This window comes from Salvelinus namaycush, chromosome 15 (assembly GCF_016432855.1).
Source record: "Salvelinus namaycush isolate Seneca chromosome 15, SaNama_1.0, whole genome shotgun sequence".
NCBI lineage: Eukaryota > Metazoa > Chordata > Actinopteri > Salmoniformes > Salmonidae > Salvelinus > Salvelinus namaycush.
This window is the reverse complement of record NC_052321.1, coordinates 38242415-38267937: the sequence shown is the minus strand read 5'-3', so window position 1 is coordinate 38267937 and position 25523 is coordinate 38242415. Positions and strand designations below refer to the sequence as shown.

At 41.2% G+C, this 25523-nt stretch overlaps 2 protein-coding genes across 3 annotated transcripts; one reads left to right on the top strand and one right to left on the bottom strand.

The window, feature by feature from the left end:
- Window positions 1–1277: 1277 nt before the first annotated feature.
- On the bottom strand, window positions 1278–13826 carry fuca2 (alpha-L-fucosidase 2). The gene is made up of 7 exons (XM_039009885.1): window positions 13501–13826; window positions 13091–13278; window positions 12530–12869; window positions 5840–6050; window positions 5094–5284; window positions 2638–2746; window positions 1278–2363 (listed from the first exon to the last, which is right to left on the bottom strand). Exons 1-7 carry the CDS (start codon window positions 13692–13694, stop codon window positions 2226–2228), a joined length of 1371 nt encoding a protein of 456 aa, XP_038865813.1. The 5' UTR covers window positions 13695–13826; the 3' UTR covers window positions 1278–2225.
- A 57-nt stretch (window positions 13827–13883) lies between these two features.
- On the top strand, window positions 13884–24492 carry LOC120060513 (putative deoxyribonuclease TATDN3). Of its 2 annotated transcripts, none has more exons than XM_039009884.1 (9): window positions 13884–14059; window positions 14180–14212; window positions 14686–14844; window positions 14953–15015; window positions 16884–16993; window positions 17138–17193; window positions 21095–21207; window positions 21481–21558; window positions 24202–24492. In XM_039009884.1, exons 1-9 carry the CDS (start codon window positions 14006–14008, stop codon window positions 24343–24345), a joined length of 810 nt encoding a protein of 269 aa, XP_038865812.1. In that variant the 5' UTR covers window positions 13884–14005; the 3' UTR covers window positions 24346–24492. The 2 variants fall into 2 exon arrangements, with proteins under 2 accessions (XP_038865812.1, XP_038865811.1); XM_039009883.1 differs by having other exon boundaries at window positions 21478–21558.
- The last annotated feature ends 1031 nt before the right edge of the window (window positions 24493–25523 follow it).

The window sequence follows — 25523 nt, the reverse complement described above, 5'->3', positions numbered from 1 at the left end:
TCTGGATTTTTCCAATTTGTTTAAAGACACAGTCAACTTAGTGTATGTAAACTTCTGGCCCACTGGAATTGTGATGCAGTGAATTATAAGTGAAATAATCTGTCTGTAAACAATTGTTGTAAAAATGACTTGTGTCATGCACAAAGTAGCTGTCCTAACCGACTTGCCAAAACTATAGTTTGTTAACAAGAAATTTGTGGAGTGGTTGAAAAACGAGTTTTAATGACTCCAACCTAAGTGTATGTAAACTTCCGACTTCAACTGAAACATTCTCTGGTATAAAAAAAAAGTTCCTGAAAAGGATTCTACATAGATCCATAAGGGTTCTTCAATAGAAACAAGCCTTTTAAAAATATGAATGAATAAATATCTTCATGTCCACCTTCAAGATATGGCTTGATCAGAGAAAACCTTTCCTGTCTTGGCATCCTGGCTGGAATCAAATGTCCTCCTCCTCTCGGGGATAAGAGAAAGAACAGATATGACCAGTCTAACATACATCAGCAGTGTGCTTTCTCTTGCGGAACTGGTGTCTCCTATGGTCTAAGTATCCTATCCTGAGAATTAGACCGATGGAACATGAGAACCCCTTGCTCACCCCCTATTTAACGTCATGGAACTTTTTCGTAACAATTCCGGAGCACCTCCCATCTCCTAAAGGCACAGGCCAAGCGCGTGCATTACAGATAGGAGTAGACAGACAACATTGAGACACGTTGCAATGCTCACAGACTGGACATATAGATATCGTTCACAATTGAAGGCTTAGAATTAAGAAATGTGCCTTTTTACTTCTGGACATTAAATTAAAATTAGGTACAACGACTGACGGTTGAATTTAAGCGCATGCTGACCAACAAAAAGACCGCATAGCCTATACCGTAAATCGGGAATACAGGACCTGTGTTGGAATCGTGTGCTTGACTCGTTCTACACTAGTTCTAATCGTATCCTATTCAAGGTTGCGTTTACAGTCGGAGAGAAATGCAGTGGATATTTGCCTCCATTCTCTATAGCTGAACGCGCTGGTCTGTCGAATTGTGACATGCATCGGTGCGTTAGACATGTTACCACATGTTGCTTGATAGTGGCTGACGTTAGGCTGTAGAGGGGGCTCGCGTACCGCTGATCGGCCAAGCATTTGACAGACGAGAAACTTTGTTCTCTCCCGAAACTGGAAGAGGCTATGCTATGTATCATTACTGTTTTACAATAACCTGTGGCATTTATGGATACAATTCTGTTGGCCAAAATATATGATAACAGTTAGAGGTTAATTCAATTCAAATGAATTTTATTTATATAATTTGTAAAGCCATACAACAATTAAAACGTATCAAATGCATTCAATTCCTAATAAAATTACATATGGATTGGCATTAGTTTAAGAAGTTGCTGTGATGGTCAGTCACAATCCTGAAAACAAAAAACAAATCTGATAAAAGCCTTTGAAATTCACATGTTCAATTTCAGTGCATACAGTATCAATCCCTTATAGAAAAAGTGCAAAAATCATTATGAAACACCCATCACAAGAATTATTCAAGTAATTTAAAATCAATTTCATTAGCCTTAACTAAAATAAAAAAACAGATGAAACAATTTTGTTTACATTCAGGATCTATACTGGCCTCAGTTTCAGAATTACCATCCTTCTCCACAAAGAAAGGTCCTCCCCACACACACTTTTTAAAAAACTTGTGAACTTTTGGTTTAAACAATTGGTCTAAAATGACCAATTGGCTAGGTTGGGTTGATAAAAGCTAGCAGCTAGCCATTTTAGACCAATGGTTTAAACCATGGTCTAAGCAAAAGTATATCCCTTCTGTAAAGGAGTGGCACATGACCTGCAAGCTCTTTGACTTCCTCGCAATTATATAAACTGAGTGTGCTCATTTGAATTGACAGGTGCCCCAGGTGGGTGGAGGTTTCACTTCAGGACCATTGGAATGGTCTAAAATGTGCAAACTCACCAGGCAATGCAAAACAAATGCACCCATAGTTGAGAAGCAAGAAAAAACAGCTCGTCCAACATTAAAGCCCTCCCGCCAGGTCTGCAGTGGCCTTGCACTGCACCCCTCTGCTTAAAACTGGGTCATATTCAGTAGGCACAGAACAGAAGAAAAAGGACAAACAAACTATCTGAACTTGTTCAATAAGAAGCACTTGTTATTGTTTTCTGTTTGTATTTTTTTTTGCTAATAAACACGACCCTGCATTCTTTCCTATGCGGCACCTGTCAGGCGTAGGGTCCAGGCCCAGCGACATGGCATCTGACTGTAAGACAGTTCAGGCAGAAACACCTTCAGACCACGAGGCTTCACCGGCTCCCAGTACAGTGGCTTGTGACCAAGCAGCACCACCTGTGCAAATAACAGGTGATCAGAGTGGAAATGCAGATTTGGTAGCTGTTCTACCAGTCTGTCCTGTTTTCCAGATGTAAAAAAAAACCTGGTGCATTGTTCCCTTTCATCAACTGTAAACCAACACTACCTGGTTGTATATATTTAAATGGACATTCAGTCAGTATATCATACATTTTCTTTTCACTAATAATAATACAATATTTTCAATCTAATTACACATTCTACATGTGAAAAGGTATACAAAAAGTAGCGGTGTGATCCTGTATCTTACCTGAGTCTTTCCTGTAGAAACAATAGGTTCATTCAGAACAACATATCCACTTGGAGGCCAGTCCAGGAGAACTGCATAGATGGCCTTGTCCTGTGGTTTAGCAGTGTACCTATTGGAACGCAGTCAAAAGCAATAATGAGCCGTTTATTAGTGAAAAGCTGTGCCTTTTTTTATAAGAAATGTTAACTTTGATTTAAACTAGAGGACAAACAAGTTTTGGAACATATGGTTCCTTTTGTGGGCTTATATCGAAAGCCTGTCATGAGAGTGTCTGGTAGGCATACTGTGACCATAGAACATATAGGCCTATCCTTTCTGCCACACGAATCGGGGAACTAAATTACTAGCTAAGAACTAGACGCCAGGGGTGATGCTGTCATTCTGGTCTCCTGCTGTGGTGTTAATAATAATAAATTATTATTATTAGCTTTAGGAATCACACTTTAAATCTTGTATTTATTACTGACTTGAAATGCCATTCAAACTTTAAAAAACAGGCAGACTGGTCCGGACTAGGTTGCTTGTTTACAACTTTTTGGTAACATGTATACTTTTTGCAGGAGTGAGTGATGGGATTTCCTCAACATTCTAAAGCTCCCATTGTTAAAAACTCCCCTTCTTAAGATGTGACTTCCAACATTCCATTCAGTGTAAACTGATTTGACACAAATCAGCTACTTTGACCACTCCCAACAAGCTAGAAAAAAAACTTAAAATGTAAGGGAAAACTTGGTATAGTTATATTCTCTGCTGTTCAAATCTTAAAATTAGAACAGAAATATATTCCACCAATCAAACGATACAGCTGTTTTAGTAAAGGCGTCAAACTACTTTTTATCTCAACTTTTAAACACAACTGAAAATGTGACCACTTTTCCAACAACTTAGACAGTATGACTTAGTCTACTTCTCTGCTTTACAAAATCAGCAATCATAATATAAATATATTCTACCAAATCAGGAGATACAGCTGTGTTAGTATTATTTCAGTAATCTATTCCTCTATTTTTATTAAACCTTTGTTTCCTCATATCTCTCAGAACATGAATGTTTTTAACCCTTTCCACCTTGCATCGATTTTTGGGGGTTACATTTATCTGCGCACAGTGTGCTTCTGTTGGAAGTAAGCATCATGTGTTGAATTTGCCATCACGTTGAAAGAGCCTGCGTGCTGGCTGCTCTGATGAACTCTCCTTTTGCTACGGAGTAATTACTTAAGAACTACAGATGTGTCGTGTAAATCAAGTGCTATTTGCATGAGAAAAGGTCATAGAATGCATTTGCGCCATTGTTAACATTTTTGTTGGTGGCCCAGTCTGAGGGTATTGACAAATTAAGGAGTGTGGCTTTAAGCATCCTCATCACAAGCTCCACAAACCCTGCTTGTTTGCCAACTTAACTCTAGAATCTACCCCTCTTGTTAATAAACATGTTTCCTCATATCTCTCAGAACATTAAAAAGTATTTTAAGACTAAACATAACAACGGGGGGCTTTGGCCTTGTTCTTGGATCCTGAAATGCTGATAAAGCTTTGATTAAGGGTCCTAGCACATTTTACTAAACAGTATGTTCTAAATAGTATGTAGTACGATTAGTACACAGTATGTAGTTTTAGTAAGTAGTAGGCATGACAGATTTCAGACACAGTCTCTTTACTAGTCTGACAGTTTGTGAAGGAATAGTCATTGCGGTCAAATTGCCACTCCATTTAGGGCAACAACGGCCATTTCCAATTTGTCAAATTTGATAAAAACTTGTCAGGATTGTAGAACCCACCAACAGTAACTGTCAATAATATTACACTCAATCTACATACAGTAGACTGAGAAACCAAGATGGCAGCATGTCAGGCTTTGTCTGTGGTAGTGTTTGTAGTCCGATGTTTGTAAGTCAAATTGACCATTTTATCGTGCCGTGACCTAACCCAAAATGTAATTTTTTAAATGTATTGTTGTGCAGCAACACTGAAAAAGGCCTTTGCTGAACTGCAATGTGCCTTTACTATTGTCCAGGCTCAGCTCTATCAGCTGAAGTCGCTTTGAAATGGTGACAAAAAAAGTTGATGGTTTTCAGGAAATTTAAGATGAAACTTCCATGTATAGTCACCATGCAGGGCAAGCACATAGAAAGGGTATCAACTTACAAATACCTGTGTTTCTTGTTACCTGTCTTACTTTTAGGTCTTGTGAAAAAGCTCAATCTCAAGTTGAGTTTTTATTTTCAAAATAAGTCATGTGTCATTACGTATGCTGGACACTGTACCATGGGGCGCTGAGGCTTGTTACAAACGCCAAAGCTCTCACCCATTAAAAAAATTACTAAAATAGCCTCTAACTTCTAAACTTCTTCTACTAACATAAAACTACTTCTGGACAGCTGAAGAAAGTAAAAAAATTTCTTCATGATAAAAAAAAAGAGAATCTAGTTACTATTACTATTATCATTATGAACTTACCAGATGCCAGGTATGATGCTGTCGTTCTGGGCCCTCCATGCGGTGGTGTTGTAGATGGCCTCTCCATTGACCCCCAGCCACTGACCCATCTGCCTCAGACGCTCCTCAAAGATGGGGGCGATGCGTCCGTCGTGCGTAGGTCCGACGTTCAGCAGCAGATTCCCGCCACAGGACACAGTCTCCACCAACGTCTGAATCACGCAAGACACAAGTATGCACTCATAAAGCCTTTATGACAGCTATATGAAATATTATAACATCTTCCATAGGCAGGAATGCAGCCGACCCTGCACTGCTCCCAGCAACATTTTGTCGCGGAGTTTAGTTGTGTGGGGCTGGAAAAGTAACCACATTTCAGTCTGTAACAAAATACATTTCTACTAGTTTCGTACATATTCTACTGTAGTGTACAATTATTAGTCTAGCAGAGAAGAATGAAGCCAAGCAAGTCATGCTGTAGAGTAGAGCATTTAGGTTACCCAAAAAAAACAGTTGTAAAGTGTTATACAAGAAACATACAGGACCAGCAGCATTTCAAAAACAAGTCAAAAGACTTTAGACTGAGTGCACTTTACAGTTAAATTATGCTGTTTATGAGGTCATACTAAACAGGATTATGACCGATTCAGCTACAAAAAGTTTGTTATGGTATTGGAAGAAGTTTTATTGGGTAGTAAGAGATCTTAAGGATCTGAATCTCCTGTTTACCATAAAATAAAGTGCTTTCAGAACCATTTAAAACTGACCGCCACAAGCTGCTCGATAGTGAAGTAGTCTTTAAGCTGGGCGTTTCTCCTGTAACCCCAGGAACCTTTGTCTATCGAAAAGCAGTTCTCCCATTTGTGTTTGAGCAGGTGTCCGGGCTGGTAGCGATCATCGCAGGTGTAGTAGCCTCCATGGGTACAGATGCTTCCATAGCCCCAACGATCATTGGTCACCACGGTCTCTCGCACTGGGCTTTGGGGGGGGGGGGGGGGGCACATTCAATGAAATCATATCATGACGCATGTGATGTTTATACCGTTGGTGCATACATCATACTCCATAGCATTAACTGACACATTAAATAGACCTATAAACTTCTAAAAGACATTGGTGTAGATTTGTATACATTTACGGCCAGTTTCCCTGGACACTACTGTAATAATTTGTAGTTACAGTGTAATACCATGTAACTGGTGTTAAATGCAGTCTGTAATTACAGGTGTGTAACAACGAATGCTTGTTACAAATGTTAAAGTTTCCGATCCCAACGCACCATATTTCAGCCTGCGTAAAACACGTGATAAGTGTAAGCCAATTGAAAACCGACCACCTCATTGACAACTCTGCAATTAAGATCTGGAGTCTGATGCCCAGGCCCAATGGCAAAAAACGGGTTCACATCAAACAAATAAAAAGTTATAATTTAGTGGTGCAATTGACAATGGGTCAATTACTTTAACCATCAATTAACCATTTTTAGACACATTAATAAAGAGCTATGGTTCAAATTGTGAGATAGGCTTACAATTTGGCAAGCACGAATAGCTATTAAGCGTGGTTGAATAATGGTTTATAAATGCATTTAAAAATGGTCATAAGACAAACTTTTATTCCATCATGTAACCTTGCAAGGGTTTCACTGATGAGGAGCACTCCCTTTGGATGGGATGCATTGGTGCAATTATTTATTTATACCAGGAATTATTGCATCATGTCAAGATCTGCCCATTTGCGCAACACACTCAACATAACGACGACCTCGAACGTGCCTACATGTGTTGACACTGACATGTAACAGTGCGAAAAGAGCGGCGGTCGAGTAGATGGTCAGTGTGCAAAATCCAGACATGAAAGATTGCCGTGAAAGAAACATATGCGTTGTAGGTCAAAAACGTAAACACAGGACAGAAAGTTTCCCATGCAATTTGTTTTGCTTTTTTGGATACAATAATTGTGCTAGACGATTTAACATTGGTAGTTAGCTACCGAGGTAAAGAGAGATTCAGGTTGGATATTCGCCTGTAGTTTTCCTTACGTCAACCAACAGCAATTAGGGACCGTCAACATAATGACAAATCAAATTTTCAATAGCTCTTTAACCTTTACTCATAAAAAGAAACGTTCAAACTGGTTCTAGCAAACCCGATGGCATAAACAAACATTGCACACTTTTTTATTGTCGATATACATCTCGCACCATTTTAAATTATTTATTTACATTTCAATAGCTCCTTGGTCATGTGACCTACTGGACCCAAAGAAGGTTCAAAATGTCCACTGACTACCCTTCTATATTGCACACCCTTTAGTTTGTCCATTTTCATCTCACACGATTTTACATACATTTTTCAAACTTTGTAATTTCAAAAGCTCCTTGGTAATGAGAACTACTGACCTCAAACTACTTTCAGAATGTCCACGGACTGGCGTTGACGGACGCCACGAGGCATCCAGTGAGGTAACGCAACTGATCCCGGATAAGCTGGCGGGAGCCCCAGGGAGAGTTCTTTTCTTTGTGAAGGACAGGGCACCCTGGAATGGGTTCGCCCCAAGAGAGGGGTCCAAGACCTGGAAAGCGTTGCGGTTTCGGTGGCGTCCGGTGAGCTTTCCCTGGCCCTTAATTCCGGGGGAGAGGGTGGAAATCTCACGCCAGGCTGTACCCATATCCACAGCAGGTCTCCAAGGTGAACAGCTTCTGGCATGTTATAACAATGTATTTAAGGGAAGTTGGCAAAAAAGATCCGCAATTTCGGGATAAGGATTGGCTCTAAGGGCTGGGTCGGTCGGGCTGTGGTGCGAAGCGGGGCTTGGCTCGAGCCGCGGCTGTGGGAGCAGTCGCTCCATCGTCCTCCGCTCGCAACCACTGGAAGTTCGTTGTGCGGCCCATCTCGCAGTCTCTCGTGCGTGGTCTCGCAAGGGGCTGCGTGCGGGGGTTCGTCGGGGTGGTGTCTGTCGGCGGGCCGAAGGCGGACCGGTGGGGGGGTTGGGTCTGGCAACTCTGGACACGTGCCCGGCCCTTCTTGCGGATCTCCCCAGCTACAGCGCTCGCCGGGGAGGTCTCCTCTACGCTCACTAGACTTGAGGCGGAGACTAAACCCATTGGCTCCGCAGTGATAGGGCATTGCATGGATCTGTCTCATGCCCTACGAAGTGGGGAGAGGTATCTCCAGCTTGTCTGGGGAGGGAGGCCTACATCTGATGTGGGTAGTACCATCCACGCCCATTGATTTGCTGCGGAACCATAAAACGGACGGAAGAAGCCTAGGTTCCCACTGGGCACGGATCACTGAATGTCAACTTGATGAAATTTAACGGTGCGTACCCACCTGCTGCGGTTGCACTCAAATCACCTGTGGGGTGACTGTGACCCCCCCATGTCAAGGTGAGGAAAGGGGATGGTTCTTTTCTGTTGCTTCTTCCGGCACCCGGTCGATGGTGCCGCTAGATACTGCATTGGGTATTTGGTTCTCAAGCCTATAAGTATTGCGCTGGCACTTGATATTGATTGGGTGTAAAAACACCCAACTGATGCCCAGTTTGTAAGACAGAAAAGCCTCTGATGATACCACCGGGCGTGACTCAAATGGATGTCAATTTGATAATATCTGACCGTAGCATGCTACCCTTCGCGGTCGCACTCAAACCACCTTCGGCGTGGCTGTGACCCCCCCCCATATCAAAGCGAGGAAATTCGATGAAGCTGGGGTAAACGGCGGGAGATAATTAAGAGTCTCTTGAGGCATCCAAATTCATCGTAATCTAGTGACGAGCATGAATGGATGAATGAGACTCCCACTGTCCCTACCTACCATCTGGTGAAACCACAGCCAAGGGAACGGGCTTGACGGAATCAGTGGGGAAAGCAGACCCTGTTGAGCTTGCTGCCCCTCTCCTGATGCACACCGCATGTTTGTGGGTAACCTGGTGCTAAATCACTCATAGACAACCGGATTCTGGGTCAAGGTTTCGTACGTAGCAGCTCACTCGCTGCGATCTATTGAGTCAGCCCTTGATCCAAGCTTTTGTCGGGGACGGAAGGCATCTTCCTACAACATCCTCCTTCTTTACTTACGGGTTACCAGGTGCACGGAGAAGGGCCAAGGGCCAGACACAGTGTGAGAGAGCCTAGGCAGGCGGGTAGAAGGCATAAGACATTGGACTCTGGATAGTTAGGGGGCTAGGTGGTGGTCGTCCATCCGCCCGGGCCCGTCCTCTGGTGGGACTGTGAGTCAGGTTGGGACTCTGTGGAAGTCAAAAGGTCACCAGGTGCACAAGGAGGCCTCCCCCAAGGCGGGTGGCACTCAGAGTCCGAGCTGGGGCGGCCGGACTCAGGGGCTGGGGGCAGCACTCAGGCTGTGGAGGTTTGGGACTTAGTTTCTGAGTGGATAAAAGCGGACGGGTCACCAGGTGCACAGAGCTTGTTTCAGGTTACCAGGTGTACAAGGAGGCCTCCATCAAGGTGGGGGGGGCACTCCGAGTCCAAGCAGGGGCCGCCAGATTTGGGGGCTGGGGGCAGCACTCACGCCAGGGAGGTTGGAGTGGGGACTTAGTCTGTGAGCAGTAAAAAGGTGGGCGGGTCACCAGGTTTACAGAGCCTGTTTCGGGTTACCGGGTGCACGTGGTTCCTGACAGCGGGACTATAGAAGTCTTAGTAATTCCAGGGAGTAAGCTATACTCTAAGGCCAATGGAGAGGGGTGTTGACCAGGTAGGGAGAGTAGGTGTGGAAGCCTGGAGGTCTGTAGTTCCAGGGAGTAAGCTATACACGCTCAGGCCCAGGGAGAGGGCAGGTAAGCGGGCAGGGAGTTTAGGCCTAGAGTTCAGGAGTCAGAGGTCACCAGGTCAATGGGGGCCTACCTGGAGGTCAGGAAGGCCCCAGGGAGAAGGCCCAAGTGAATAGGTGTGTGAGTGACACTGTCCTTCAGGGGGGCATGGCAGGCAAATTCATTTAAAATCGTGTGAGATTAAAATGGACAAACTAAAGGGTGTGCAATATAGAAGGGTAGTCAGTGGATTCTGAACCTTGTTTGAGGTCAGTAGGTCACATCACCAAGGAGATATTGAAATTCTAAACGTTGAAAATTCATGTAAAAGTGAGTGAGATGAAAATGGACAAACTAAAGGGTGTGCAATGTGTAGGCCCACCGAGTGTACATTCTGAACCTTGTTTGAAGTCAGTGACCAAGGAGCTTTTGAAATTCAAATGTAAAAAAAGTTTGTACTTTGTTTATGCTCCCTAACTAATTCAACTAGGAATACAAAATTCTGCTCACATTTCCACATGTTTATTAGCTTTGCAAAGCGAATGAATGTCCAAATTGTGAAAATAAGACCTGTGCAATGTTGTGCACAATTTTTCCAACATCGTGACACTTATTTGGAGTCTGTGGTTCAAGTGGTTTGAAAGCTATTGAGGTTTGAAAGCGTGAATATCCGTCGAATATCCAACCTGAAACTGTCTTTACCTCGGTTAGTTAGCTAGGGTTTTCTAGCTAGCTAGCCTAGTGTTGGCTAGCTAAAGTTAGCTAACTGTAGCTAGCTAGCAAATGTTAGCTGCCGTTTTTGTTGGGCCTACCAACTAGACTAACTAGCTAATTACCATCCACAGAATAGACTTTCAATGCAATCTGTTGATTTTGGGGTGCTAACGTTAACTAGCTAGCTAGCCATGTGTCAAGACAAGCACTAATATTGCTAACTGAATAACACAACAACTAGCTAGGCCTAGCTAGCTATATGCCTCAACTATAAAATGTATAGTGCCTATGCTAAATTGTCATACATTCTATTCTCTACCATAGATTCCCACAAGATCTCAGACTCCAGGATGGGAAAATGCTTACAAGAAAAAAAACTGATGAAGATAGTTAGACGGTTGCGATTTCCATTGTTAAAAAGAAAATCCCATTTTTCTCAATTAGCTAGCCATCTAGGCTACTCAGCATACTATAGGCTACAAATTTGAGTCACCACTAGAATAGTTATTTTTATGTTATTGAGTAGGCACACACACACGCCTTTGTTTGATCTAATTATTAATCTAACAATAAAATTCCTTATTATTTTGTAAGAAGTGACAGGCATTTTTACATGTTGCAATTAAGTCGACTAAAGTTGAAGCTCATCTTTTGTTTCTAGGTATTTTCATATGGTAATGAGTAATTATATAGAAATTGCCCATAGGTAACTATAAAAAGTTACACTTCACTTTAAATAGCTAAATCCTGGTAAGAACTAACAAAAACCTTGTACTTATGCAGATATTACAGATATGTATTCTGTGGTATATTATTGTGTTTATTTTTTCACTTGGATGGCACTTTTAGAAGCTGATGATTAGATTGTCAGAATGGGTAACTTATTTTGTAGGTACACAATAATTACAAGTAAGGACACCTAGTAATTACATTGTGTTGTACTAGTGAGTTTATTTGCTCACTTGGACGGTGCTTCAGGAAGCCTTAAAATAAGGGTCAGGATGGATAATGTACTATATAATACACATTAAGTACCCCTCAACATACACTTCATTTTAACTAGCTAAATCCTGTGTAACACCTAGTAATTACATTGTACTTTTGTAGATATTACATGCACTTTGTGGTGTACTAGTGTGTCTATCCTCCAACTTGGATGGCACTTCCGGAAGCCTTAAAATAAAGGCCAGGTTGTCAGGATCGGTAATGTACTATATAAAAGTACACATTAATGACAAGTAAGTATCCCTCAAGATACACTTCATTCTAAGAAGCTAAATCCTGTGTAACACCTAGTAATTACATTGTACTTATGCAGATATGACATGTACTCTGTGGTGTATTTGTGGATCACTTGGATGGCAAGGAGGTACACGTTGTTATAATGGGTAACGTACACATTAAATATACGTTTTTTATTAATAGAATCTGGGATGACACCCATACGGTAGGCCCCAGTTAGTAATGTTGACCTATTTCTGATCTGTTATTGTAAACTCAACCAAGTTAACCCAGATGGTACACTTTTGGGGGGCAAGTCCTAGCAACAACATCTTGAAGAGTGCCCATTCGAGCCTCCAACCGTTGTAATCTCGGACACCCAGTGCATCGGTCCACAAGAGATTTCAACCTTGTGACAGTTATTACTGAATCTGCTGCAACAATGAAGAAACTCAACACTAAATTGAAGAATTTAGTGGAAACTTGTCCATTTGTAACAAGCATTACAGACTGCAATTACCACCAATTACATGTTAATACAGTGTAACTATGAGTTATTACAATTAACTACAATACTTGTTACAGTGTAATTACACTAATAAGGACCCCTTAAAATGAAGAGTTACCGAAATTTGCATCAACTGGAAGTGTGCAGATTTTTTCTGCTTTCTCCAGTTTTGCATTTTGCCTCTAGCACCTTCACTAATATGTTTTGGGAGTGTGGTAGATTCTGTCTATTATCTCTATGACAGTACCTCTCGTTGTATAGCCAAGCCAGGAATCCGGTGCTGTTCCAGTATTTATCAGGAGCATCCCCATCTCCATCGGACCACAGCAGCTCCGGCTTGTACTTGTTGATGATCTCATACAGCTCGGGCAGCGTCTTAGTGGTGGGGAAGAGGTTGGTAGTGTATAGGTTGGCAGCATCCTGCTTGTAAAGCGGGTTAAACCACTCAAACAGAGAGTGGTACAGTCCCAGACGCAGGTCGCTGTTGGCTCTGAGTGCTCCAGCCATTTCTCCGACAAGGTCACGTTTTGGACCCACGTCCACTGCGTTCCAGTTCCAGGAGTTCTCCGAACCCCACAGAGTGAAGCCTGCAGATAGAACAATAACAATAAACCACAAATACATTTTTATTAGGCCTAATCTAGTGGAATCATATGTATTACTTTATTAAAATGGCTACAGCTTATCAGTGGATAATGCATCACACACACACACACACACACACACACACACACACACACACACACACACACACACACACACACACACACACACACACACACACACACACACACACACACACACACACCTTCATGGTGTTTCGTGGTGAGGACAATATATTTTGCCCCGGATGAGGCAAAGATGTCAGTCCATTCTTTGGCATCAAAGAACTCAGCTGTAAACTGTGGTGCAAAGTCTTGATACTTGAAGTCTGGGGGATAATTCTTCTGCATGAAGTCAACATAGGACTTTATCTTCTGCCCCTGCCAAAACCACCTGTAATAAACATCCACACAAATGATAAAACATAATGTTTTAAATATGGGCTTGGGGAGTGAGGTACAGTTGATCAAAACATTTAAATTCTTCAGTAATTTATATCATTTATTGAATTGACCACAGCAGGAAATGTAGATTGTGCATTTAAAGTAGGACTAATGATGAAGAAACAGCGTATTACTTTCTGTACTGCACAAAAGTATAGGCTAACCAGCTTACCAGAACCACTCGCTACCAAAGCTTGGAACAGAAAACACTCCCCAGTGAATGAATATTCCGAACTTGGCCTGGTCATACCACTCTGGCAAAGGTCGGGAGTCGATGGATTCCCAGGTAGGCTCATATTTACAACTGCATACAGTAATCATCAGGAGCAGTGCGACAGAAATGAGGGCTAACTTTGAAGAAGCCATAACTCCTACGAAGTCAGGTAACCGAAATCAGCGTTCAGTTAAGTTTTGCAACTAAAATAGCTTGCTGATATCACATGATGCTTCCGCAAATTAATCACATGAGAAAAACAGGAACACCTTTGCTAAAAAAACAATAGACTCCGCTCATTGGACGCTGATTGGATAATGAAAACGGTGACGAACCAGGAAGTGGAATCCACAATATTTTCTTTACGTGACAATTTGGGGAGAGCTTTTGCAGAGCATGTTTCTATGAAAATTATAGCCTATTTAGTCTCAATTTCTCCACCTTTAAATAAATAAAATTATCCATGAAGGGCTTTATTGACTGCCACTGTCACATCTCTGCAGGAGATTTCGACAATGTAGGACTTTTACGTCACGCATATTGTATTAAAGCTTTACCAATTATTGGTTCTGTATTAGATATGACAGTCTGTTTGTTTTGTCTAATGCTTTAATCGATTTATTGTATTTTCTTTCAGGACATAGAAGATGTGATTGAGAATTCTAAAAAGGTAACTGTAACTTGTTCAGTTGTTGTTGCGAATGTCGTAGTCCAGGGAGGGCCCCTAGTCATTGGCGTGTCCTAATGGTATACATTTTACCACTAGCCGGCCTCTGCCAAGTACCCTACCCTGAACTTTAGTACTTTTACTAGCCGGCTACCACCAGGTCCTCAACTCTGCACCTTAGAGACTGCTGCACTATGTACATAGTCATTGAACACTGGTCACTTTAATAATGTTTACGTTACTGTTTTACCCACTTCATATGTATATACAGTATTCTAGACAAGGCTAATTCTATATAACTACTGCTGTACACACCTTTTCTATTCATATACTGTCCATAATGTCTATACACACTATGAACATTTTTAATGTGTGTATTGTTAGGTATTACTGCACTGTTGGAGCTAGGAACATAAGCATTTTGCTACACCTGCAAAATATGTTTACGTGACCAATACAACTTTATTTTGTTTCAGGCTGGGCTTTTAGCACTACTAGCAGTAGCAGAAAATGTCGGAGAGTTTGAAAAGATTATACAGCTGTCACAGAGGTTCCCAGGCTTTATTTTCCCTTGTTTAGGAGTCCATCCTATACAGGGTACAGCTCCTGAGCCACAGAGAGGAGCCTTACTCCAGGTATGTGCCCCAAACAAAGATCATAATCTTCATCGCCACCACCATCATCAACATAATGCATGTCTACTACGGCACTGTTTGTTAAATGGTCATATTTTCTCTATGCAGGATTTAGATGCTGCTTTGCCCCTGATAGAGAAATATAAAGACCATCTTGTTGCTATTGGGGAGGTAAGTAGTCTTTGTATTGATTTTGTGTGTAAATTGATACAGATCCACACTATTCTCGTCCAGCAGGCAAAACTCTATATACACTGCCTTTCAAAAGTATTCTTACCCCTTGGATTTCTTCACATTTTATCATGTTACAAAGTGGGATTAAAATACATTTAATTTGCATTTGTTTGTCAACAATCTACTAAAAATACTCTAATGTCAAAGTGGAAGAAAATGTATATTTGTTTAAAAGATTAATCAAATTTACATAACTAAAATATAGTTGTTACATAAATATTCAGCCCTTTTGTTTAGGCAACCCTAAATTAGTTCAGGAGTTGAATTTGACTTAATAAATCACATAAGTTGCATGGACTCACTCTTTGTGAAATAATAGGCGTTGACATGTTTTTTTTTCATGACTAACCCTTCCTCTGTCCCCCATACATACAACATCTGTAAGGTCCCTCAGTCAAGTATTGAATTTCAAGCACAGATTCAACTACAAAGACCAGGGAGCATTTCAAATTAGTAGATGGGTAACAATAATAAATCAGACATTGAATATCTCTTTAAGCATGGTCAAGTTAATAATTATGTTGTGGATTATGTATTAAAACACCCAGACACGGCCTCCCGGGTGGCGCAGTGGTCTAGGGCATTGCATCGCAGCGCTAGCTGCGCCACCAGAGACTCTGGGTTCGCGCCCAGGCTCTGTCGCAGCCGGCCGCGACCGGGAGGTCCGTGGGGCGACGCACAATTGGCCTAGCGTCGTCCGGGTTAGGGAGGGTTTGGCCGGTAGGGATATCCTTGTCTCATCGCGCACCAGCGACTCCTGTGGCGGGCCGGGCCAGTGCGTGCTAACCAAGGGAGCCAGGTGCACGGTGTTTCCTCCGACACATTGGTGCGGCTGGCTTCCGGGTTGGAGGCGCGCTGTGTTAGAAGCAGTGCGGCTTGGTTGGGTTGTGTTTCGGAGGACGCATGGCTTTCGACCTTCATCTCTCCCGAGCCCGTACGGGAGTTGTAGCGATGAGACAAGATAGTAATTACTAGCAATTGGATACCACAAAAATTGGGGAGAAAAGGGGGTAAAATTTAAGAATAAAAATTTTAAAAACTCCCAGACACATTGAAGATACAGTCGTCCTTCTGAACTAAGCTGCAGGACAGAAATGAAGGGATCAGGGGTGTTACCATGAGGCCATTGGTGATTTTAAAACAGTTACAGAGTTCAATGGCTGTGATAGGAAAAAACTGAGGATGGATCAACAACATTGTAGTGACTACACAATAATGACTTCAATGACAGAGTGAAAGAATACAAATATACAGAATACAAATATTTCAAAACATGCATTTTGAATGCAACAAGGCGCTAAAGTAATACTGCAAAAAGACACGGCAAAGGAATACACTTTTCGGCCTGAATGCAAAGCTTTATGTTTCTGGCAAATCCAACACAACACGTCACTGAGTAACTGCCTTCTTATTTTCAAGCATGGTGGTGGCTGCATCATGGTATGGGTATGATTGACATCGGCAAAGACTGGGGAGTTTTCAGGATAAAAAGAGACCGGGTGGAGCTAGACACAGGCAAAATCCTAGAGGAGAACCTGCTTCAGTCTGCTTTACACCAGACACTGGAAGAGTAGTTCACCATTCAGCAGGACAATAACCTACAACACAAGGTTAAATCTACACTGGAGTGACTCACAGCTGTAGTCGCTGTATTGAAGAAATCCAAGGGGTATGAATACTTTTGCAATGCACTGTATGTGGTAATAAGCCTGGGGCTGGGGTTAGATCCACACTAGACAGTAACTAAGTGGTTGGTTGAGGATCTTACATCACTGATAATCAGTCATCATTGCCTTCACTTATAGGTAGGCTTGGATTTCACCCCCAGATTTGTCAATGGTGACGCAGACAAAGACAGTCAAAGACAGGTGCTTATTCGGCAGGCAGAGATTGCAAAACAACTGGACCTTCCGCTGTGAGTCCTACACTAATATAAACCAAATCAAAATTATTGATCATGCGTTGTTGTTGGCATTGATACATTTTCCTCGCAGTCCATTTGTTTTAATCAATATATCTTGTCAGATGTTTTTTGTAACATGGTGTATCAATTGTTTAGAAATGTCCATTCAAGATCTGCAGGCAGACCTACTATACACCTGCTAAAGGAACAAGGTAATTTCATATATTTCTATGTACACTACATGACCAGAAGTATGTGGACACCTGCTCGTCGAACATCTCATTCCAAAATCATGGGCATTAATAGAGCATTAATGGAGTTGGTCCCCCCTTTGCTGCTATAACAGCCTCCACTCTTCTGGGAAGGCTTTCCACTGTTGGAACATTGCTGCAGGGACTTGCTTCCATGCAGCCACAAGAGCATTAGTGAGGTTGGTCATTGATTTTGGGAAATTAGGCCTGGCTTGCAGTCAGTGTTCCAATTCATCCCAAAGGTGTTTGATGGGGTTGAGGTCAGGGCTCTGTGCCAGCCAGTCAAGTTCTTCCACACCGATCTCAACAAACCATTTCTGTATGGACTTCGCTTTGTGCACAGGGGAATTGGAAACGCATGGAAACCCATTTCATGAAGCTCCAGATGAGCAGTTATTGTGCTGACGTTGCTTCCAGAGGCAGTTCGGAACTCTGTAGTGAGTGTTGCAACTGAGGACAGATGATTTTTTACATGCTTCAGCACATGGCGGTCCCGTTCTGTGAGCTTGTGTGGCCTAGCACTTCACGGATGAGCTGTTGTTGCTCCTCTACGTTACCACTTCACAATAACAGCTGTCGTGGAAATTCTAACCAGAAGAAGAGAGACTAGTTTCTTCAAACAACAACTTTATTATAAGATTTGCAAAAATGGAGCGGTTAACACTCAAAGGTGCAGAATTAAGAGCCTAACGAACAGAGTTGGCTCTTAGCTTTTATGGTAAAGTCCAACCTCTTTGTCTATGTGGCAGTTAGCAGATATGTGCAAACGGGTGGGGAACATAGTGTATAAAAGGCGTTTTGCTTGTCTGTGCAAATTGATAGCTGACGTTGCCACCATTGTCTGTTTCCTTCCTGCAAGTTTCCACACAGATGAGTTCCTACAGTTAGTACAAATGGGATGTCACATACTGTGGTCGCACCCGGTTCTTATCTGTACACCCAGATGTATGACTAATTCACACAAGACAAGCCTGCGTCAGCAAAAAAGCAACTAACATTTAACAATGCACAATTCTCTTAAGAAAAAACAGCATATGATGTCTAAAAGTAATTTTCCACCACAGTCCACCCTTTTGAGACTATGTCTCAACCTAATAGAAAATTACTTACAAGCATTTTCATCAAACAAGCATTAACATGAGGGGAAAGAGGAAAAATTGAAGACTTTCTTACACTTAGTACATTACAATCGTAAATTACCTCCTTTGTCATTGAGTTTCAAACCTTCTCATAGTGCAATTCATTCTCAGAAGGGGAAAAATAACATAAGAATTAAACATCGGTACACGCTTCATCACCACACGCAAGGCAATCGCTTCGTTTGGTGTTTGTTTGCGAGATCACTGATGAGCTCTTTCAGATGTTCCACTACAATAGTCAAGTTACCCTCACCCTGGGGTATGAATGTACAGCAATGGTCACTTATCCTTCGGCACACTCTGCAGAAGATGTGATGCTACTACTACAGCGAACTTCCCTTCTGGTAAGATGGCCTCCTGTATACAGGGATCTTTGGCTATTTCAAGCATTGTACATTATTTGGCAAACCCCTCACTGAAAGTTACAATAATGTCTGAAATGAAAACACTATCTCCGCTAGAATCTACAACTAACACCCTTGTGCAGCAAACATTCTGTCTCAAACACATGCCCTGTATGTACTTAACCTTTGGCTACAAATGCATTTGCACATAAATCATTCCATCTAACCCATAACATGTTAGTCACTACTGCTATTCCACTTATATAGTTATTAACATACTAAAACATGCTCATATCAATTGTACTGTATCATCCAGAAAGCCATATGTATTGAAGCGCTTTAACATTAGAATACTGATAACATGGTAAAACAAAACCCCTACTATCAATGGTTATAAAACCCATCATGGTTATACAACCCAAATTTAGAATGACAGTCCTTAGTGTTTCACGTTGAGTCTATCACTCATATTCAAGACCCTCGATTTAGCACACGCCGACACAGTTAGAATGTACATTTACAAACAGGGGACCATGTATATACAGTTTATACTACTTATATTACCAGTATTAACTTTTCTCATTACAGACCCCATTTGTATCTGTTTTACTGTCGCGAGTTGCATTTTAATGACAGATCGGTAACTCAATGCATTTTAATTTAAATTACAATACGCTTCCCAGTGTGTAGACCTCCAAAATCAACATGATACTCAAAATAAACAGTTTAGGGCAACTCTAAATCAATGTACAGGCACAGTTAACCACCCCCTCCTTACTGGAACTCTTCTCCTGGTGTTTCTTCCCTTTCTGAAAGTCACTGAGCTCTTCAGTAAAGCCATTCTAATGCCAATTTTTGTCTATGGAGATTGCATGGCTGTGTGCTCGATTTTATACACCTGTTAGCAACGGGTGTGATTGAAATAGCCGAATCCACTAATTTGAAGGAGTGTCCACATACTTTTGTATACAGTGCATTCGGAAAGTATTCAAACCACTTGACTTTTTCCACATTTTGTTACATTTGTAGTATAAACTGTATATACATGGTCCCCTGTTTTGTAAATGTACATTCTAACTGTGTCGGCGTGTAATACTGCAAAAAATGAACTTCATATCCTGAATACAAAGTGTTATGTTTGGGGCAAATACAACCCAACCCATCACAGAGAAGGGCTCTTCATATTTTCATCGGCAAGGACTAGGGAGTTTTTTGGGATGAAAAGAAATGGAATAGAACTAAGCACAGGCACAATCCAAGAAAACCTGGTTCAGTCTGCTTTCCAACAGACCCTGGGAGTTGCTTACCAAGCAAGACGACATTGAATATTCCTGAGTGGCCTAGCTACAGTTTTGACTTAAATTGGCTTGAAAATCTATGGTAAGACTTGAAAATGGCCGAATAGCAATGATCAACAACCAACTTCAGAGTTTGAAGAATTTTTTAAAAGAATGATTTGCAAATATTGTACAATCCAGGTGTTTTAAGCTTTTAGACTTACCCAGAAAGACTCAGAGCTGTAATCACTGCCAAAGGTGACTCTAACATGTATTGACTCAGGGGTTGAATCCATATATAATATATTAGTGTTTTATTTTTAGTATTTTTAAAATATTGTTTTTATTTTTACAAAGGTTCACATTTTTCTTACACTTTGACAGAGTATTTTGTGTAGATCGTTGACAAAAAATGACAAATCCATTTTAATCCCACCTTGTAACACAACAAAATGTGGAAAAAGTCAAGGGGTGTGAATACTTTCTGAAGCCACGGAATCTGCCAAGTTAATTCATATAGTAAACAATGCATGTCTCAGGACTACCTGGCCTGATGACTCCTTGCTGTCCCCACTCCACCTGGCCGTGCTGCTGCTCCAGTTTCAAATGTTCTGCCTGCACCTTACAAGAACCCTGACCTGTTCACCGGACGTGCTACCTGTCCCAGACCTGCTGTTTTCAACTCTCTAGAGACAGCAGGAGCGGTAGAGATACTCTGAATGATCGGCTATGAAAAGCCAACTGACATTTACTCCTGAGGTGCTGACCTGTTGCACCCTCGACAACCACTGTGATTATTATTATTTGACCCTGCTGGTCATCTATGAACATTTGAACATCTTGGCCATGTTCTGTTATAATCTCCAACCGGCACAGCCAGAAGAGGACTGGCCACCCCTCGTAGCCTGGTTCCTCTCTAGGTTTCTTCCTAGATTCCGGCCTTTCTAGGGAGTTTTTCCTAGCCGTCGTGCTTCTACACCTGCATTGCTTGCATTGCATTGCTTGGGGTTTTTAGGCTGGGTTTCTGTACTGCACTTTGTGGCATCAGCTGATATAAGAAGGGCTTTATAAATACATTTGATTGATTTTGACTTTCCACTAGGTGTTGAGAAAGCTCTTCTTCATGCTTTTGATGGGAAACCCTCAGTTGCCATGGAGGGAGTGAAGGCTGGGTATTACTTCTCCATTCCTCCATCTATAGTAAGAAGTGAACAGGTAAAGAGTTTTTTAATTAAAACTTTATTTTTCTGTAAGTGTATTAAGGCTTTTGTTAAATTCACTTTAAATGAATTGTGATTTGATTTGTTTTCTCACACTAAGTAGTACTAACACTACAGCACTTGTTCGCTCGTTGTTAGAAAAAAAAATTGTTGATGCATTTTATCTGAACAGATGTGAGTCTTGTACTGTCTGAACTATGTCACTATGTCATGTGCTAATTTGAACTTATGTCACTTCCTTAAAAATAAAAATAAATCCCACAAGAAGCAGAACCTAGTGAAACAGCTGCCGTTGGAGAGCATGTGTCTAGAAACCGATTCACCTGCCTTGGGTCCAGAGAAACAGGTAGGATTGTTAACTTATTTATTTATTTACACTCAAAAACAAAATGCAATATACACTAATGTTCAAAAGTTTGGGGTCACTTAGAAATGTCCTTGTTTTTGAAAGAAAAGCTAATTTTTTGTCCATTAAATAACATCAAATTGATCAGAAATACAGTGTAGACATTGTTAATTACTGTTGTAAATGACTATTGTAGCTGGAAACGGCAGATTTAAAAAAAATAAAAAAAATAATGGAATATCGACACAGGCGTACAGAGACCCATTATCAGCAACCATCTCTCCTGTGTTCCAATGGCACGTTGTGTTAGCTAATCCAAGTTCATCATTTTAAAAGGCTAATTGATCATTAGAAACCCCTTTTTCAATTATGTTAGCACAGCTGAAAACTGTTGTCCTGATATAAAAAACAATAAAACTGGCCTTTAGACAAGTTGAGTATCTGGAGCATCAGCATTTGTGGGCTCGATTACAGGCTCCAAATGTTCCGAAACAAAGACCTTTCTTCTGAAACTAGTCAGGCTATTCTTGTTCTGAGAAATGAAGGCTATTCCATGCGAGAAATGGCCAAGAAACGGAAGATCTCGTACAACGCTGTGTACTACTCCCTTCACAGAACAGCGCGAACTGTCTCTAACCAGAATAGAAAGAGGAGTGGGGGGCCCCGGTCCACATCTGAGCAAGAGGACAAGTACATTAGAGTGTCTAGTTTGAGAAACAGACGCTTCACAAATCCTCAACTGGCAGCTTCATTAAATAGTAGTAAATAGACTCCAAGATGCTATTTTAATAGACAACATTTTTGCTTTTCTTTAAAAAACAAGGACATTTCTAAGTGACCCCAAACTTTTGAACGTTAGTGTACATAAAACATAACACAGTATATATACTGAACAAAAATATAAATGCAACATATAAAACAAGGACATTTCTAAGTGACCCCATATTTCATGAGCTGAACTTAAAGATCCCAGAAATTTTCCAAACACACTCAAATTAGATTTCTCTCAGTTCTTGTGCACAAATGTTTTTACATCCCTGTTAGTGAGCATTTCTCCTTTGCCAAGATAATCCATCCACCGGACAGGTGTGGCAGATCAAGAAGCGGATTAAACGGCATGATCATTACACAGTTGCACCTTGTGCTGGGTACAATAAAAGGCATCTCTAAAATGTGCAGTTTTGTCACACAAAACAATGAACACAATGCCACAGATGTCTCAAGTTTTGAGGGAGCGTGCAATTGACATGCTGACTGCAGAGCTGTTGCCAGGTAATTTAATGTTAATTTCTCTACCATTTGGCAGTAGGTCCAACTTGCCTCACATCCGCAGACCACGTGTATGGCGTTGTGTGGGTTTGCTGATGTCAAAGTTGTGAACAGAGTGCCCCATGGTGGGGTTATGGTATGGGCAGGTATACAGTGCCTCCAGAAAGTATTCAGACCCCTTGACTTTTTCCACATTTTGTTACGTTAGTCTTATTCTAAAATATATATATTTTTTAATCCTCTTCAATTTACACACAATATCCCATAATGACAAAGTGAAAACAGGTACTTAGAAATGTTTGCAAATGTATTTTAAAAAAAATGAAGGTCTGCTAAGCTTGTAGCATCATACCCAAGAAGACTTGAGGCTGTAAATGCTGCCAAAGGTGCTTCAACAAAGTCCTGAGTAAAGGGTCTGAATACTTATGTAAATGTGATATTTCAGGGTTTTATATTTTATACATTTGCAAACATTTATAAAACCTGTTATTTGCTTTGTCATTATGGGGTATTGTGTGTAGATTGATGAGAAGGAAAAAAAATAATTAATCGATTTTAGATTAAGGCCGTAATGTAACAAAATGTGGAAAAATTCAAGGGGTCTGAATAGTTTCCAAATGCACCGTAAGCTACGGACAACAAACACAATTGCATTTTGTCAAAGGCTATTTGAATGCACAGAGATACCGTGACGAGATCCTGAGGCCCAGTGTTGTGCCATTCATCAGCCGCCATCACCTCATGTTTCAGCATGATAATGCATGCCCCATGTCGCAAGGATCTGTACACAATTCCTGGAAGCTGAAAATGTCCCAGTTCTTCCATGGCTTGCATACTCACCAGACATGTCACCCATTGAGCATGTTTGGGATGCTCTGGATCGACGTGTACGACAGCGTGTTCCAGTTCCCGCCAATATCCAGCAACTTCACACAGCCATTGAAGAGGATTGGGACAACATTCCACAGGCCACAGTCAACAGCCTGATCAACTCTGCATGAGGCAAATGGTGGTCACACCAGATACTGACTGATTTTCTGATCCACACCCCTACCTTTTTTTTAAGGTATCTGTGACCAAAGGATGCATATCTGTATTCACAGTCATGTGAAATCTGTATATTAGGCCCTAATGAATTTATTTCAATTGACTGATTTACTTATATGAACTATAACTCAGTAAAATATTTGAAATTGTTGTCTGTTGCATTTATATTTTTGTTCAGTGTAGATTGAAATCCATATGCCATTGACTTTATCCTGGTTTGAAAGTGGTTGTACATCAAATAATGTTTGAAAGTGATTGATGCATCTAAGAATATATTTTAGAGATGGTGTTACTAACACTAGTCATGCTTTTGCATCTTTAACATAGGTGAGAAATGAGCCAAAGAATATCTCTGTCTGCGCTGAGTACATCAGTAAGATCAAAGGGGTTCCCTTGGAAATGGTGATGGAGGTGACGACACAGAATGCCCTGCGCCTGTTCCCTCGGCTCAAGACATTACTCAGAGCCTGAACAACCAAGTCCGGGTTTCAATCCAAGGCATGTTATATAGCAGTGCATGGCTCTTGACCTTTTTAAAGGTAATTTACGCTTGAGGGAAAGGGAAAGGGGGACACTTAGTCAGTTGTACAACTGAATGCATTCAACTGAAATGTGTCTTCCGCATTTAACCCAACCCCTCTGAATCAGAGAGGTGTGGGGGGTCTGCCATAATCGACATCCACGTCTTCGGCGCCCGGGGAGCTGACATGCACAGTGTTTACCGTGAATGTGATCTCCGCGAACGTCAGGGAAATTTTCTTTGAGTGGAGCATGGTCAGCTGTCCAGTGCTCTGCTCTATAAGAGGCCTTGGATTGAATCTCACCCTCTTGGGTGAAGTTCCTGAAAGTCACCACTGTCTCACTTTGGTGTTATATCAGCAAGAATTTAGAGGGAAATAAGGCAACAAAAAGGCCTACAAACTGAACAGCATTTATAAAGACTTTCAAGTTAGAGCTGCTTTTGGACTCTGTATGCCTTGGAGTTGAGGTGTAGAGTTTAAAAAACAAACTTTGAGATTGAAATGTTTCAGTATTTCTGTTCATATCCAACATCTGTTATATAACAAACTAAATAAATATGACAAATGTATTTCTTTAAGTAAATATGATCAGATTTCTTGTGCTACATTCCTTGTGCTACATGTAAATGATGTGTTACAACGACACCAGACAATATATTTAGTTTTGGTAGACCTTGTCTGTTATCTTAATAGGAAAAACAATATTGAAAGAAACAGGAGCTTTCCCACAGAAGTGCTACACCAGGAACACAAAAGCACGTCACTACACAGGAGAGTCATTTGAACATATTTCTAAAAAATCTAAATGCCTTTTTTTGGGCAGAAATGCCTTCTGGAACATGTGAACTTTCATGTGCCTTAATAACAAACTTGTATTCCATCCGTAAATTGTTAAATTACGAGCCTAGTTAGTTTAGTGATGGAAATTACAGGAACCTTCCCGCTAGCCATGATTGGCTGAGATAATGGATGGTCTGGACATGCCGGGAGATGAGTTTGGATTGGTCTGCCATGTAGCAGGCTTCTGTTTATGACGTGAGCTGCTCTGTATGTGTTGATAATACTTTCTACCGCACAGTTTTTGAAATATATAACGTTAGCCATTGAGAACTACAAAAGTTTTGCTAC

Bases quoted from the DNA above. Each gene is read 5' to 3' on its own strand.
- fuca2 (XM_039009885.1), bottom strand. From the start codon at position 13,694: ATGGCTTCTTCAAAGTTAGCCCTCATTTCTGTCGCACTGCTCCTGATG. The intron at 13,279-13,500 runs GTAAGCTGGTTA...TGTTTATTACAG, and splicing joins TTTGGTAGCGAGTGGTTCTG to GTGGTTTTGGCAGGGGCAGA. The intron at 12,870-13,090 runs GTGTGTGTGTGT...TTCTATCTGCAG, and splicing joins CACCACGAAACACCATGAAG to GCTTCACTCTGTGGGGTTCG.
- LOC120060513 (XM_039009883.1), top strand. From the start codon at position 14,006: ATGAAGGGCTTTATTGACTGCCACTGTCACATCTCTGCAGGAGATTTC. The intron at 17,194-21,094 runs GTAATTTCATAT...ACTTTCCACTAG, and splicing joins ACACCTGCTAAAGGAACAAG to GTGTTGAGAAAGCTCTTCTT. The intron at 21,208-21,477 runs GTAAAGAGTTTT...AAATCCCACAAG, and splicing joins CTATAGTAAGAAGTGAACAG to AAGCAGAACCTAGTGAAACA.